General features: G+C 44.9%; 1 protein-coding gene across 2 annotated transcripts in view; it reads right to left on the bottom strand.

Moving 5' to 3' along the window:
• The window catches only part of trpm3 (transient receptor potential cation channel, subfamily M, member 3), a 416,706-nt gene extending 401,117 nt beyond the window's left edge, over positions 1-15,589 (bottom strand). Inside the window, exon 1 of one of the 2 annotated variants that reach the window (XM_072517384.1) lies at positions 15,115-15,589. In XM_072517384.1, coding sequence (XP_072373485.1) covers positions 15,115-15,204 — 90 coding nt within the window. In that variant the 5' untranslated portion in view covers positions 15,205-15,589. The remainder of the gene's footprint in view (positions 1-15,114) is intronic. The other variant, XM_072517386.1, reaches the window with a different exon arrangement.
• Positions 15,590-17,064: the final 1,475 nt, after the last annotated feature.

Raw genomic sequence — 17,064 nt, 5'->3', positions numbered from 1 at the left:
CTTCTAATTTCTATTTGGGGATCTGCCTCTCAATTCTAAACTGTGTGCATCAATGTTGCATTGTTGTTATTTTATTCTCGCGTTTTAGTAACGAATAAACTCACTTTTTAACTCAAGAAAACCTGGTTAAATTGGCTCCCTTTATAACACGGTAGCACAGTAATTAGCACTGTGGCTTCACAGCGTCAGGGTCCCAGGTTCGATTCCCCGCTGGGTCACTCTCTGTGCGGAGTCCCCGTGTTTGCGTGGGTTTCCTCCGGGTGCTCCAGTTTCCTCCCACAGTCCAAAGACGTGAAGGTTAGGTGGATTGGCCATGCTAAATTGCCCTTAGTGTCCAAAAGAAGGTTAGGAGGGGTTGTTGGGTTACGGGGATAGGGTGGAAGTGAGGGCTTAATTGAGTTGGGATGGGCGGAAAGGCCTCCTTCTGCACTGTATGTATGTTCTATGTTCTAAACATGGAAAATCCTAAAATATCTCAAATACGTCTGGACTGAGAAAATGTAACCAATGGGCAAGGTATCCTATTTAAATTAATCTTGCTGCAGCCAACCAAAGGGGTTGAATAAAAGAGGGCAGTTGGTTCATCAACCCCACCCCCCATTCGGGAGGGCAACAATTTGGGGGACCTCGCCCGGGGAGTGGCCATAACAACTGGCAACATTGAAGTGTCATTGCTGTCTTAATGTCAGAAACATAGCAGTCAATTTACTCACAGCAAGATCCCATAAACAACAACGTGATGAAGGGTGATGCTGGCCGTGGGATTGAGATAGTCCAGGACTCCACGAGAGCTCAGTGCAGACTCGATGAGCCGAATGGCCTCTTCCTGCACTGTATGTCCTACGTTCCCCTCCTCTCTTTTGGAACTGTGGCCACAGGATCTCTGACGGTCACCAGAGAACCGGAGAGGGCAGAGGGGAGAGGGGAGGCTGAAATGGAACAGTGTTCCATTCCTCAGCTCTGTCAGAACTTAGCTCGTGCTGAAAACCCCTCCCAAAAATGAAAATCACTTGCATCTCATCTAATATTTTGGTCCTTACTTTATTATTAAATTGAAACTGGTTATTCTAACAAAAAAATACAAATGTTTCAAAACCATTATCTCGCTTTGCAAAATGAAGAAAGATGGACCGTGCATTTCCATTAGCATCTTTCCACAACCTCAGGACACCTCACATTCACAGTCAATGACACACTTTCTGATGGGTAGTTACTGTTGCAATGTAGGAAACACAGCAGCAATTTACGCACAGCAAGGGCCCATAGGCAGCAATGTGATCATGGCTAGATAATCTGTTTTAGTGATATTGATACAGGTATCAATATTGGGCAGGGCAAAGGGGCCGACTCCCCAGCTCTTCTTCGAAATGATGCCTTGGGATCTTTTATTTACACTCGAGAGAGAGGGCCTCAGTTTTGCCTCTTAGCTGAAAGACAGCACACCGCTTCCTTAAAATAACAGTCGCAATATGAGCTCGGTTCGCCGAGGATCCTTCGACAGCACCTTTGTGATGGGCCAGGGTTTAGAAACACCATAGTGTATCATGGAGTTCACGTGACGTACAACTGTTCATAGATTTTGGTTATGAGGCGCACAAGGGCCTACCTTTCAAGTGTTATTCAATAAGAGGCCTTAAGTACTTGTAATCACAAACAAAGTTTATTCTGCGAATTCAATTAACATTTTATAAACACACCCAGTAAGCATTTTATCAACTACAAACATAAATACCCCACACAGCTACAGTACTCTATATATAACCCTTAATAACTTCCCTTTACTGTAGAGGAGAAGGCACCACTGGAAGGGATCAAAGCAAAGTGGGAGGAAGAGTTGGGAGAGGTTATGGAGGAGGGGTTCTGGTGTGAGGTGCTCCGGAGAGTGAATGCCTCCACCTCGTGCGCGAGGTTGGGGCTGACACAGCTGAAGGTAGTATACAGAGCACACCTCACGAGGGCGAGGATGAGCTGATTCTTTGAAGGGGTAGAAGATGTGTGTGAGCGTTGCGGGGGGGGGGACCCCGCTAATCACGTTCATATGTTTTGGTCCTGTCCAAAGCAAGAGAATTACTGGAAGGAGGTTTTTAGGGTAATTTCCAAGGTGGTGCATGTGAAACTGGACCCGAGTCCCCGGGAGGCCATATTCGGGGTGTCGGACCAGCCAGGGTTGGAAACGGGTACGGAGGCAGATATCATAGCCTTTGCCTCGTTAATCGCCAGAAGGTGGATCCTGTTGGGATGGGGAGCGGCCTCTCCCCCCTGTGCCCTGGCGTGGCGGGGGGACCTGTTGGAAATTCTTGACACTTGAGAAGATTAAGTTTGAACTGAGGGGAAGGATGGAGGGGTTCTACAATTCATGGGCATTATTCATTATGCACTTTCAGGAACTGGATAACATCGAACATTAGTTGGGGGGGGGGGAGGTGGGGGGTGGGGGGGGGGAGGGGGGCGGTGTGTGTTAATGGTGACTATGGGTGATCCCTGATTCCTTTTTGTCATTTGTTTGTGTGAACATGTGGGCTAATGTTTGGGGTTTGGTGGGAGGATGGGATTGTTGTTATTGATTGTGGGGAATGACATATTTGTTACTGATTATTTTTTATTGTAAATTTGGGAGAAAATGTGAAAAAGGAGAATAGAATTTTTTTTTATAAACTTCCCTTTACAGTTTCACTCAAGTAACAACACCCATAAATCAGACAATCCCTTTCACCACAAAACAGGAGGATTGAATTCCTTCCAGAACACAGTTATTACTTTGAAGTTATCAAGTGATCTGGAGACACCTTTTTAACATGCAGAGAGAGAGAGACTCCAAAAGAAAAGCAAATTACTGCGGATGCTGGAATCTGAAACGAAAGAGAAAATGCTGGAAAATCTCAGCAGGTCTGGCAGCATCTGTAGGGAGAGAAAAGAGCCAACGTTTCGAGTCCAGGTGACCCTTTGTCAAAGCTTTGACTCAAAACATTAGCTCTTTTCTCTGCCTACAGATGCTGCCAGACCTGCTGAGATTTTCCAGCATTTTCTTTCAAGAGAGACTCCAAGATCCTTGCAGTCCGAATACAGCTTCCAAATGTCTGAACCGAAAGTAAAACTCAGCCACAAACAGCTTCCAGCTGAAAGCAAAAGTAAAACCAGAGCCAGCGCCCAGCTCCGCCCACACAATGACATCACTGCAGCCATTTGAGAAGACAGACATTTCTTAAAGGGACATTCCCATGACACCTTCAAAACCCACGACTTCTATCAACCAGAGAGAAGGAAAAGGACAGCAGGCACATGAGAACACCACCTCCTGCACGTTCCTCTCTAAGTTACACACCACCCTGACTTGGAACCATTGTTACTGGGTCAAATAGCTGGACCTTGCTCCCGAACAGCTGTGAGGCAGATTTTAGGATTTAGTCACATGACATCTGATCTGGCAAATAATCAACACTATCAGTATAAAGTATTTGTAAAACCACACACTGAATCATCTAAAATCTCTCAATTAACAGGGGCATTCGGTAAGAATCTAACATTTTGGATCTCCTGTGAAAAGTGGGATATCACTGCCATATATGCCTGTATCCATTAGCACATATCACCGTTTATTTATCAGCTTAATTCTATCAGTTTGCGAATGTAAAGTATGAAGCAAGTTATTCCTTCTTTGAAAAATCTCCATGTTTTATTTAGCATTCTGCAATATGCAAATGCTTTAAACTTTAAGGCGGTGGAAGGTGCTAAAAACATTCCCTCCGTTTTGTTTAAGAGGGGTACACGGCTCCTTCATGTAAATTAAGTCTTTCTCGAGGCACAAATTTTCCACCTCAAGGAATTCCAACTCAAAATTTATTACATCCAAATCCATGCCGCCAATCGAAGGTGAAAGTAAAACAGTGAAATTGCAAACATCAGTAATGACTTGCTGACATTCATTTTGCAAAGTATCTCGAGGATCATAGAATCACAGAATTTACAGTGCAGAAGGAGGCCATTCGGCCCATCGAGTCTGCACCGGCGCTTGGAAAGAGCACCCTATCTAACCCCACACCTACACCCTATCCCCGTAACCCAATAACCCCACCTACCCTTTTTGGACACTAAGGGGCAATTTAGCGTGGCCAACCCACCGAACCCGCACATCTTTGGACTGTGGGAGGAAACCGGAGCACCCGGAGGAAACCCACGCAGACACGGGGGAGAACGTGCAGACTCCGCACAGACAGTGACCCAAGTCAGGAATCGAACCTGGGACCCTGGAGCTGTGAAGCAACTGTGCTAACCACTGTGCTACCGTGCCGGATAGGTGATCAAAAGGTGGGTCAAAGAGGTAGATTGGAGGAGATTCACAAAGAGCAAAGTGAGGCAGTGAGGCTCATGGTTCAGACAGCTGAAGAGATGGCAGTCACTCATGAAGCATTTAAAACTGGGGATGCTCAAGAGGACAGAATTGAAAAGAATGCAGTGATCGTGACAGATTGTAGGAGGTTACGGAGATAGGGAGGAGAACAGTTGTAGGGAGGAAGCAGTTGTTTTGGAATTAAACTAAAGTGTAGTTTGATTCATCATTCCTCGACATTCAGTCACACTTGCACTGGCTCCTAAAGCCTATAGTTAGTTCTGCTCCCCAGATCACTGTTCCACACTACAATCTTCCCACACATCTACAGTTGGCATTTACTCTGCTCAATGCCTTGTTGCTAAATGGAACATGCCATGGCAAAATTACTGAATTGCTGAATGTAATTGCCATCTCTGCAGAACCTTCATTACTGTGTGTTAATGAAAGGAAGCCCTGTGGAACATGATGAGAATAGGCGGAAGAAAGAATACCCTGAGAATTCCTGGCAAAAGTAAAGAGCCTGCATGCAAATCGTCAGAATTGAGAGGTTTTTACATATCCGGAAAGACTGAACAGGCTGTTTTTTTTGGTGGAAAAGCGAAGTCCAAGGGGTGACCTGAAATAGGCCTCGAAAATTATAATGGAGAGGGGGGGGGGTCAATAGGGCTGACTTAGAGAAGCTGTTTCCACTTGTGGCGGAGTCTAAGATTAAAGTCATACATTTAAAATAACCACGAAGAAATTCAACAGGAGATAGAAGGAGATTTGTGTGAATGTCATGAGAATGTCGCTTTAAGAAATGTTTGGCTGCTCATGTTACTGCAGTGATGTCAGAGTGTGGGCGGAGCTGAGCTCTGGTTCTGCTTTTTAGTTTCACTTTGAGAAAAAGCTTGGGTGTGTCTCCGTTTTTTTGGTTTCGTTTCTCAGTGTGTTTGCAGCTGAAGTCAGACAAAGCAGCTGTATTGTTGAGCTCTCTGCCATGAAGGACTATCTCTTAATCATTTGGTGAATTCAGAATTATAAATGTTTTTAGTATTGAATGGAAACCCTGATGTGCTTCTGTTTAGAGGTTTGTTAAGTCTTTTGGATGTTAAAAGGACAGCATACAGGTTACTTAGTGTTGTATTCTTTGGAGATTATCTTTGAATTGATGGTGCTAAGATGTTCACTGTATGTTTTAAAAAGGTTAACTTGAGTTCATGGAATAAACATTGTTTTGCTTTAAAAAATACTTTCCCATTTCTGCTGTACCACACCTGTAGAGTGGGCCGTGTGCTCCCCATACCACAATCTATTAAAAGTTGTGGGTCAGGTGAACTCCATGATACACTTTGGGATTCTCTAAATCCCGACCCATAACAGTGAAGCACAGACACCAGAATTGACATTGGGGTCGAAAGACCATTTCTAAATCTTATGTAAGTCAAGAAAGAATTCAGCAGAATCTTCCATTTTCAGGGAAAACGGGGAGTTACCAGCGCGAGGTGTGGGTTGAGGTAAGTAACACAGATGCATTTAAGCTCGATAAAGATGAGAGAGAAAGGAGTAGAAGGACATGGTGATCGAGTGAGGTGAAGAGGGGTGGGTGGAGGATTATGATGGCCAGAAACATCGGCCAGTGGGCCAGATGGGCTGAATGGCTTGTTGCTGATGTGTGAAATCGCACATGATTGAAAAAGTCAATTTGTAAGCGTGTGCTCTACAACATCAAAATGGTGCAGCAACTGACATGACACGGAGGCACAGTATTCAGGTAAAGTATCGGAGAAACTGACAAGAGTTAACTAATCCACTCCCACCCCCACACACCCCTCCCGCACCCACCACCTCAGAGCATTTAAAATGAAACAATATTCCCTGGAAGTAATGCAGAAGAATCGGAGCACACATGCTATTACTGGTTCCTACACACTTCTATGCAGGGCGCTTGTGAAAATCTGATGCCAATAAACGTGATAATGCTTGATATTTTCACAGAGACTGCAAGCCAGCCTCGAGGGAAGGCAGGCACCGTATTATTTCAGCAGTAACCCGCGCATGATATTGCTGAAGGTATGTTTCACAGGTTTTTAATGTTGCGTGCATCAGCTTTTCGGCCAGAGAAACTGACTACTGCATTAACAGGATGCATCGGGGGTACCATTCGACATCATTTCTGCATCACATTTAGCAACTGAAATCACAACATGAATCCTGCAAGAGGTACACATCTGCCAGCATGCCAGTGTAACAAATCCCACCTTGTTCACTCACACACCCATTCAGGTTAGTCAGTGCATCAGACTGATTTCACTCACTGAAGACCTACAGATGCCAACGAACTCATCCTGTCCCTCATTTTGTCACATGTAGTCAATAATTGCTTATATTTGGATCTCATTTCAATTTAAAAAAAATGAAAATCCAATGTTAATAGAATTCCACTTCCTCAATAAAATGCGTCCACTTTTTTTTTAAAACGGGAAGCTGCTGACCCAGGAATATCAACGTTGTCCCCTTCGATAGCTTCATTCTAACTTGCCGCCGTGCTCCGAACAAGGTTCAATAATACTGCGGTCTTCAAGCAGTGAGTGGGCGAAATGGCTCCACACTATCCGGGGAGCTGACGAAGATTGTTATTCCACTCGGGGGAAGATTATTATTCTTCACTGGGGAAAAATATTATTCCTCACTGGGGAAGATTATTATTCCACTCTGGGGAAGATTGTTATTCCTCGCTGGGGAAGATTATTATTCCTCGCTGGGGAAGGTTATTATCCTCGCTGGGGAAGATTATTATTCCACTCTGAGGAAGATTATTATTCCACTCTGAGGAAGATTATTATTTCTCGCTGGGGAAGATTATTATTCCACTCTGGGGAAGATTATCATTCCTCGCTGGGGAAGATTATTATTCCTCGCTGGGGAAGATTATTATTCCTCGCTGGGGAAGGTTACTATTTCACTCTGGGGAAGATTATTATTCCTCGCTGGGGAAGATTGTTATTCCTCGCTGGGGAAGGTTATTATTCCTCGCTGGGGAAGATTATTATTCCTCGCTGGGGAAGATTATTGTTCGACTCTGGGGAAGATTATTATTCCTCGTTGGGAAGATTGTTATTCCTCGCTGGGAAAGATTATTATTCCACTCTGGGAAGATTATTATTCCTCGCTCGGGAAGATTATTATTCCACTCTGGCGAAGATTATTAATCCTCGCTGGGGAAGGTTATTATTCCTCGCTGGGGAAGATTATTAATCCTCGCTGGGGAAGATTATTATTCCTCGCTGGGAAAGATTATTATTCCTCGTTGGGAAGATTGTTATTCCTCGCTGGGAAAGATTATTATTCCACTCTGGGAAGATTATTATTCCTCGCTCGGGAAGATTATTATTCCACTCTGGGGAAGATTATTAATCCTCGCTGGGGAAGATTATTATTCCTCGCTGGGAAAGATTATTATTCCTCGCTGGGGAAGATTATTATTCCTCGCTGGGGAAGATTATTATTCCTCGCTGGGAAAGATTATTATTTCACTCTGGGAAGATTATTATTCCTCGCTCGGGAAGATTATTATTCCACTCTGGGGAAGATTATTATTCCTCGCTGGGGAAGATAATTATTCCACTCTGGGGAAGATCATTATTCCTCGCTAGGGAAGATTATTATTCCTCACTGGGGAAGATTATTATTCCTCGCTGGGGAAGGTTATTATTCCTCGCTGGGGAAAATTATTATTCCTCGTTGGGGAAGATTATTATTCCACTCTGGGGAAGATTATTATTCCTCGCTGGCGAAGATTATTATTCCTCGCTGGGGAAGATTGCTTTTCCTCGCTGGGGAAGTGTATTATTCCACTCTGGGGAAGATTATTATTCCACTCTGGGGAAGATTGTTATTCCTCGCTGGGGAAGATTGTTATTCCGCGCTGGGGAAGTGTATTAATCCACTCTGTGGAAGATTATTATTTCTCGCTGGGGAAGATTATTATTCCTCACTGGGGAATATTATTATTCCACTCCGGGGAAGATTATTATTCCACTCTGGGGAAGATTATTATTCCACCCTGGGGAAGATTATTATTCCTCGCTGGGAAGATTATTATTCCACTCTGGGGAAGGTTATTATTCCACTCTGGGGAAGATTCTTATTCCTCGCTGGGGAAGATTATTATTCCTCGCTGGGAAGATTATTATTCCACTCTGGGGAAGGTTAGTATTCCACTCTGGGGAAGATTCTTATTCCTCGCTGGGGAAGATTATTATTCCTCGCTCGGAAAGATTGTTATTCCTCGCTGGGGAAGTGTATTATTCCACTCTGGGGAAGATTATTATTCCTCGCTGGGGAAGATTATTATTCCACCCTGGGGAAGATTATTATTCCACTCTGGGGAAGATTATTATTCCACTCTGGGGAAGATTATTATTCCACCCTGGGGAAGATTAGTATTCCTCGCTGGGAACATTATTATTCCACTCTGGGGAAGGTTATTATTCCACTCTGGGGAAGATTCTTATTCTTCACTGGGGAAGATTATTATTCCTCGCTGGGAAAGATTATTATTCCTCGCTGGGGAAGACTGTAATTCCTCGCAGGGGAAGATTGTTATTCCTCGCTGGGGAAGATTGTTATTCCTCGCTGGGGAAGATTATTATTCCACTCTGGGGAAGATTATTATTCCTCGCTGGCGAAGATTATTATTCCTCGCTGGGGAAGATTGTTATTCCTCTCTGGGGAAGTGTATTATTCCACTCTGGGGAAGATTATTATTCCTCGCTGGGGAAGATTATTCCTCGCTGGGGAAGGTTATTATTCCACCCTGGGGACGATTATTTTTCCTCGCTGGGGAAGATTATTATTCCTCGTTGGGGAAGATTATTATTCCACTCTGGGGAAGATTATTATTCCTCGCTGGCGAAGATTATTATTCCTCGCTGGGGAAGATTGTTATTCCTCTCTGGGGAAGTGTATTATTCCACTCTGGGGAAGATTATTATTCCTCGCTGGGGAAGATTATTCCTCGCTGGGGAAGGTTATTATTCCACCCTGGGGACGATTATTTTTCCTCGCTGGGGAAGATTATTATTCCTCGCTGGTGAAGATTATTATTCCACTCTGGGGAAGATTATTATTCCTCGCTGGGGTAGGTTATTATTCCTCGCTGGGGAAGATTATTATTCCTCGCTGGGGAAGATTATTAATCCTCGCTGGGGAAGATTATTATTCCTCGCTGGGAAAGATCATTATTCCTCGCTGGGGAAGATTGTTATTCCTCGCTGGGAAAGATTATTATTCCACTCTGGGAAGGTTATTATTCCTCGCCCGGGAAGATTATTATTCCACTCTGGGGAAGATTATTGTTCCTCGCTGGGGAAGATTATTATTCCACTCTGGGGAAGATTATTATTCCTCGCTGGCGAAGATTATTATTCCTCGCTGGGGAAGATTGTTATTCCTCTCTGGGGAAGTGTATTATTCCACTCTGGGGAAGATTATTATTCCTCGCTGGGGAAGATTATTCCTCGCTGGGGAAGGTTATTATTCCACTCTGGGGAAGATTCTTATTCCTCGCTGGGGAAGATTATTATTCCTCGCTGGGAAGATTATTATTCCACTCTGGGGAAGGTTAGTATTCCACTCTGGGGAAGATTCTTATTCCTCGCTGGGGAAGATTATTATTCCTCACTCGGAAAGATTGTTATTCCTCGCTGGGGAAGTGTATTATTCCACTCTGGGGAAGATTATTATTCCTCGCTGGGGAAGATTATTATTCCACCCTGGGGAAGATTATTATTCCACTCTGGGGAAGATTATTATTCCACTCTGGGGAAGATTATTATTCCACCCTGGGGAAGATTAGTATTCCTCGCTGGGAACATTATTATTCCACTCTGGGGAAGGTTATTATTCCACTCTGGGGAAGATTCTTATTCTTCACTGGGGAAGATTATTATTCCTCGCTGGGAAAGATTATTATTCCTCGCTGGGGAAGACTGTAATTCCTCGCAGGGGAAGATTATTATTCCTCGCTGGGGAAGATTATTAATCCTCGCTGGGGAAGATTATTATTCCTCGCTGGGAAAGATCATTATTCCTCGCTGGGGAAGATTGTTATTCCTCGCTGGGAAAGATTATTATTCCACTCTGGGAAGGTTATTATTCCTCGCCCGGGAAGATTATTATTCCACTCTGGGGAAGATTATTATTCCTCGCTGGGGAAGATTATTATTCCACTCTGGGGAAGATTATTATTCCTCGCTGGCGAAGATTATTATTCCTCGCTGGGGAAGATTGTTATTCCTCTCTGGGGAAGTGTATTATTCCACTCTGGGGAAGATTATTATTCCTCGCTGGGGAAGATTATTCCTCGCTGGGGAAGGTTATTATTCCACTCTGGGGAAGATTCTTATTCCTCGCTGGGGAAGATTATTATTCCTCGCTGGGAAGATTATTATTCCACTCTGGGGAAGGTTAGTATTCCACTCTGGGGAAGATTCTTATTCCTCGCTGGGGAAGATTATTATTCCTCGCTGGGGAAGATTATTATTCCACCCTGGGGAAGATTATTATTCCACTCTGGGGAAGATTATTATTCCACTCTGGGGAAGATTATTATTCCACCCTGGGGAAGATTAGTATTCCTCGCTGGGAACATTATTATTCCACTCTGGGGAAGGTTATTATTCCACTCTGGGGAAGATTCTTATTCTTCACTGGGGAAGATTATTATTCCTCGCTGGGAAAGATTATTATTCCTCGCTGGGGAAGACTGTAATTCCTCGCAGGGGAAGATTGTTATTCCTCGCTGGGGAAGATTGTTATTCCTCGCTGGGGAAGATTATTATTCCACTCTGGGGAAGATTATTACTCCTCGCTGGCGAAGATTATTATTCCTCGCTGGGGAAGATTGTTATTCCTCTCTGGGGAAGTGTATTATTCCACTCTGGGGAAGATTATTATTCCTCGCTGGGGAAGATTATTCCTCGCTGGGGAAGGTTATTATTCCACCCTGGGGACGATTATTTTTCCTCGCTGGGGAAGATTATTATTCCTCGCTGGGGAAGATTATTATTCCACTCTGGGGAAGATTATTATTCCTCGCTGGCGAAGATTATTATTCCTCGCTGGGGAAGATTGTTATTCCTCTCTGGGGAAGTGTATTATTCCACTCTGGGGAAGATTATTATTCCTCGCTGGGGAAGATTATTCCTCGCTGGGGAAGGTTATTATTCCACCCTGGGGACGATTATTTTTCCTCGCTGGGGAAGATTATTATTCCTCGCTGGTGAAGATTATTATTCCACTCTGGGGAAGATTATTATTCCTCGCTGGGGTAGGTTATTATTCCTCGCTGGGGAAGATTATTATTCCTCGCTGGGGAAGATTATTAATCCTCGCTGGGGAAGATTATTATTCCTCGCTGGGAAAGATCATTATTCCTCACTGGGGAAGATTGTTATTCCTCGCTGGGAAAGATTATTATTCCACTCTGGGAAGGTTATTATTCCTCGCCCGGGAAGATTATTATTCCACTCTGGGGAAGATTATTATTCCTCGCTGGGGAAGATTATTATTCCACTCTGGGGAAGATTATTATTCCTCGCTGGCGAAGATTATTATTCCTCGCTGGGGAAGATTGTTATTCCTCTCTGGGGAAGTGTATTATTCCACTCTGGGGAAGATTATTATTCCTCGCTGGGGAAGATTATTCCTCGCTGGGGAAGGTTATTATTCCACCCTGGGGACGATTATTTTTCCTCGCTGGGGAAGATTATTATTCCTCGCTGGTGAAGATTATTATTCCACTCTGGGGAAGATTATTATTCCTCCCTGGGGTAGGTTATTATTCTTCGCTGGGGAAGATTATTATTCCTCGCTGGGGAAGATTATTATTCCTCGCTGGGGAAGATTATTAATCCTCGCTGGGAAAGATTATTATTCCTCGCTGGGGAAGATTATTATTCCTCGCTGGGGAAGATTATTATTCCTCGCTCGAGAAGATTATTATTCCTCGCTGGGGAAGATTATTATTCCTCACTGGGAAAGATTATTATTCCACTCTGGGAAGATTATTATTCCTCGCTCGGGAAGATTATTATTCCACTCTGGGGAAGATTATTATTCCTCGCTGGGGAAGATAATTATTCCACTCTGGGAAGATTATTATTCCTCGCTCGGGAAGATTATTATTCCACTCTGGGGAAGATTATTATTCCTCGCTGGGGAAGATAATTATTCCACTCTGGGGAAGATTATTATTCCTCGCTCGGGAAGATTATTATTCCACTCTGGGGAAGATTATTATTCCTCGCTGGGGAAGATAATTATTCCACTCTGGGGAAGATCATTATTCCTCGCTAGGGAAGATTATTATTCCTCACTGGGGAAGATTATTATTCCTCGCTGGGGAAGGTTATTATTCCTCGCTGGGGAAAATTATTATTCCTCGCTGGGGAAGATTATTATTCCACTCTGGGGAAGATTATTATTCCTCGCTGGCGAAGATTATTATTCCTCGCTGGGGAAGATTGTTATTCCTCGCTGGGGAAGTGTATCATTCCACTCTGGGGAAGATTATTATTCCACTCTGGGGAAGATTGTTATTCCTCGCTGGGGAAGATTGTTATTCCGCGCTAGGGAAGTGTATTATTCCACTCTGGGGAAGATTATTATTTCTCGCTGGGGAAGATTATTATTCCTCGCTGGGGAATATTATTATTCCACTCCGGGGAAGATTATTATTCCACTCTGGGGAAGATTATTATTCCACCCTGGGGAAGATTATTATTCCTCGCTGGGAAGATTATTGTTCCACTCTGGGGAAGGTTATTATTCCACTCTCGGGAAGATTCTTATTCCTCGCTGGGGAAGATTATTATTCCTCGCTGGGAAGATTATTATTCCACTCTGGGGAAGGTTATTATTCCACTCTGGGGAAGATTGTTATTCCTCGCTGGGGAAGTGTATTATTCCACTCTGGGGAAGATTATTATTCCTCGCTGGGGAAGATTATTATCCCACCCTGGGGAAGATTATTATTCCTCGCTGGGGAAGATTATTATTCCACTCTGGGGAAGATTATTATTCCACTCTGGGAAGATTATTATTCCACCCTGGGAAAGATTATTATTCCTCGCTGGGGAAGATTGTAATTCCTCGCAGGGGAAGATTATTATTCCTCGCTGGGGAAGATTGTTATTCCTCACTGGGGAAGATTATTATTCCACTCTGGGGAAGATTATTATTCCTCGCTGGCGAAGATTATTATTCCTCGCTGGCGAAGATTGTTATTCCCCTCTGGGGAAGTGTATTATTCCACTCTGGGGAAGATTATTATTCCTCGCTGGGGAAGATTATTCCTCGCTGGGGAAGGTTATTATTCCACCCTGGGGACGATTATTTTTCCTCGCTGGGGAAGATTATTATTCCTCGCTGGTGAAGATTATTATTCCACTCTGGGGAAGATTATTATTCCTCGCTGGGGAAGATTATTCCTCGCTGGGGAAAGTTATTATTCCTCGCTGGGGAAGATTATTATTCCTCGCTGGGGAAGATTATTATTCCTCGCTGGGGAAGATTATTATTACTCGCTGGGGAAGATTATTATTCCACTCTGGGAAAGATTGTTATTCCTCGCTGGGGAAGATTGTTATTCCTCGCTGGGCAAGATTGTTATTCCTCGCTTGGAAAGATTATTATTCCTCGCTGGGGAAGATTGTTATTCCTCGTTGGGGAAGATTATTCCTCGCTGCGGAAGATTATTATTCCTCGCTGGGGAAGATTGTTATTCCTCGTTGGGGAAGATTATTATTCCTCGCTGGGGAAGATTGTTATTCCTCGTTGGGGAAGATTATTATTCCTTGCTGGGGAAGATTATTATTCTACTCTGGGGAAGATTATTATTCCTCGCTGGGGAAGATTATTTTCCGCGCTGGGGAAGATTATTATTCCTCGCTGGGGAAGATTGTTATACCTCGCTGGGGAAGATTATTATTCCTCGCTGGGGAAGATTGTTATACCTCGCTGGGGAAGATTATTAGTCCACTCTGGGGAAGATTATTAGTCCACTCTGGGGAAGATTATTTTCCTCGCTGGGGAAGATTATTATTCTTCGCTGGGGAAGATTATTAGTCCACTCTGGGGAAGATTGTTATTCCACTCTGGGTAGTTTTGTGTCAGTGCAGCAGAATGGCTGAGGATTTACTCCTGGCCCATGTCAGGAAGGAGCACCGTTGGCAATGCCACACCCTGCAGTGACAATTCCAACACTCAGCCTAAGTTAATAAGTGCACTTGTCCACTTATTTGCAGACTTTAACTGGCAATAGAATCCGTTCCGTCATTTTGGGCGGGGTTGTCACGGTTAATTCAGACTCGGGATGTGCGAGAGGCTCATTCTCATTTTCCCCACACTATAAAAAAAATCAATCATTGTAGACCTCTCTGCTTCTAATATTCAACTGTTAATCCCTCACTGTCCCAGTGACATGCTGATTCAGTGACTGGGGAAAGGCGTGCTCCCTATCTCTCTCTAACAGGTTACTGGGACACTGAATCCCTGGCTGCCAAGTGTGGGGATGAAGTGTGTACAAATCAAATTCGCAGCACACGAGAGAAGAGAGGGCAGTAAGGAAACAGAGCAAAGCGTCTTGATCCCGGGACACACACACACACACACACAGTGACCCAAACACACACAGGCTGCAATGCATGCAGCCGAGCTCACTCAGGATAAGCAAGCTGCACACAGCACATAGCAACAGATCGACATCACTGGTACAGAGGCAGGCACACTCTGCTCCCTACCTTGAGGAGTCTAACTGATGGCAGGAAAGCGGCGTGGCACAGCTTGCGGATAGTCCAGTTCAGAGGCCGGGCAGTCTCACTGTGGCTCATGACAGCTTATCCCAACATTGAGTGGATGGGTGGATTGGGGGGGGGGGGGGGGGGGAGGCAGACGGAGGGAAGGTGCAGAAGGTACAATCCCGAGAGTCCACTGCAGCAGCAGCCACAGGAAGCAGCAGCAAGCAGGCAAAAAAAAACAAGCCCAACTGATCACAGCACTGTACACATCTCTCTCAATCTATCTGAAGCTAGGAGAGCATATCCTTCCCAACACTTCAGCCAGTGGGAGTATCTGAGCCCTGCTCCCTCCCTGGGTGGCCAGGCTCCAAGGGAGCAGTCCTCAGCAAGTCCAGGGGCAGTCAACGATCTGCCCAGGGGAGGGCTTCTCTCAAAAGCTGGAGAAGATTCATCTTCAGCAAGAGCGACTTGGGGGAGACCCCAGTCCTTGGCAGCACAGGGGAACTGACAGGTGGGTGTGGATCTGCTTGCCTGGGGGGGGGGGGGGGGTTGGGGTTTTGTTTTGGGGGTTAGTGCATGTGTGTGTGGGTGTAGCCTCGTCCAAGGGGATGTAATGGTGGATGAAACTCCGGCTGTATTTCTGCACAGCCTTCTGCCTTTTTAACACTTTCCTTCCCAAAGCCCCTCTGGTAGGTTTATGTGAAGAAACAAATGAGGCTCTTGGATGTAGAAATGGAAAGAGCTTTAGTTCCCAAAGCAGTTGACAGCCCGTTCAGTGTTCCTGGAGTGTGGTCGCTCTCTGAGCTTTGGGAGCCAATTTGCGCACAGCAAGATCCCATAAAGAGCAATGTGATCATCACCTCTCTTTGTGATATGTGGATTGAGGGGTTGCATATTGGTCAGGACAGTGAGGGGAGGGGGGGGGGGATACCCCACTACAGGTACTGCCCGCCTGACATCTCAGTTTCATCTGAAAAACAGCACCTTGGACAATGCAGCACCCTGCCAGCACTGCCTGGGAGACTCTGTCTTCATTTTGGCCCTTTTACTGTGATATTTGGTCTCGACAATCTATGCTGAGGATGGAGAATATGGGTGTGTAGGGAAGGGAAATAAAAGTACAGGCATTGCCATTCTGTGCACTGCCAGATGGGGAGGTCACCACATCAGGTGCCTAATAAAATACTGTAAATGGAGAAATTCCTTTAAGAAATGCAGAGATGTGGGATTAGGGACCGCCAGTCAAGACAAGAATTATAATAACAATAATCTTTTATTATTGTCACAAGTAGGCTAATTAACACTGCAATGAAGTTACTGTGAAAAGCCCCTAGTCGCCACACTCCGGCGCCTGTTCGGGTACACAGAGGGAGAATTCAGAATGTCCAATTCACCTAACCCGCACATCTTTGGACTGTGGGAGGAAACCGGAGCACCCGGAGGAAACCCACGCAGACACGGGGAGAACGTGCAGACTCCGCACAGACAGTGACCCAAGGCGGGAATCGAGCCCGGGACCCTGGAGCTGTGAAGCAACAGTGTTAACCACTGTGCTACCGTGCCGCAAGTGAGGGAGATATAATCATTTCATCAGGAATTCAATCAAATTTTTATTTATTCTTTTACAGGACGTGGGCTTCGCTGGCGGGACCAGCATTTATTGCCAATCCCTAATTGCCCGTGAGAAGGTGATGTTGATTGTCCTCTTGAGCCGCTGCAGACCGTGTGGTGTAGGTACACCCATAGTGCTGTTAGGGAGGGAGTTCCAGGATGTTGCCCCAGCGACAGTGAAGGAACGGCCAAGTCAGGATGGTGAGTGGAGGGGAACATACAGGTGTTTCTATATATCTGCTTCCCTTGTCCTTCTAGGTGGTAGAGGCTTGGAAGGTGTGTCAAAGGAGCCTTGGCGAGTTGCTGCAGAGCATCTTGTAGATGGTGCACACGGCTGCTACA

This window comes from Scyliorhinus torazame, chromosome 9 (assembly GCF_047496885.1).
Source record: "Scyliorhinus torazame isolate Kashiwa2021f chromosome 9, sScyTor2.1, whole genome shotgun sequence".
Classification (NCBI taxonomy): domain Eukaryota; kingdom Metazoa; phylum Chordata; class Chondrichthyes; order Carcharhiniformes; family Scyliorhinidae; genus Scyliorhinus; species Scyliorhinus torazame.
Note: the sequence above shows the minus strand (reverse complement) of the source record. Positions and strands in the feature narration are given on the sequence as shown.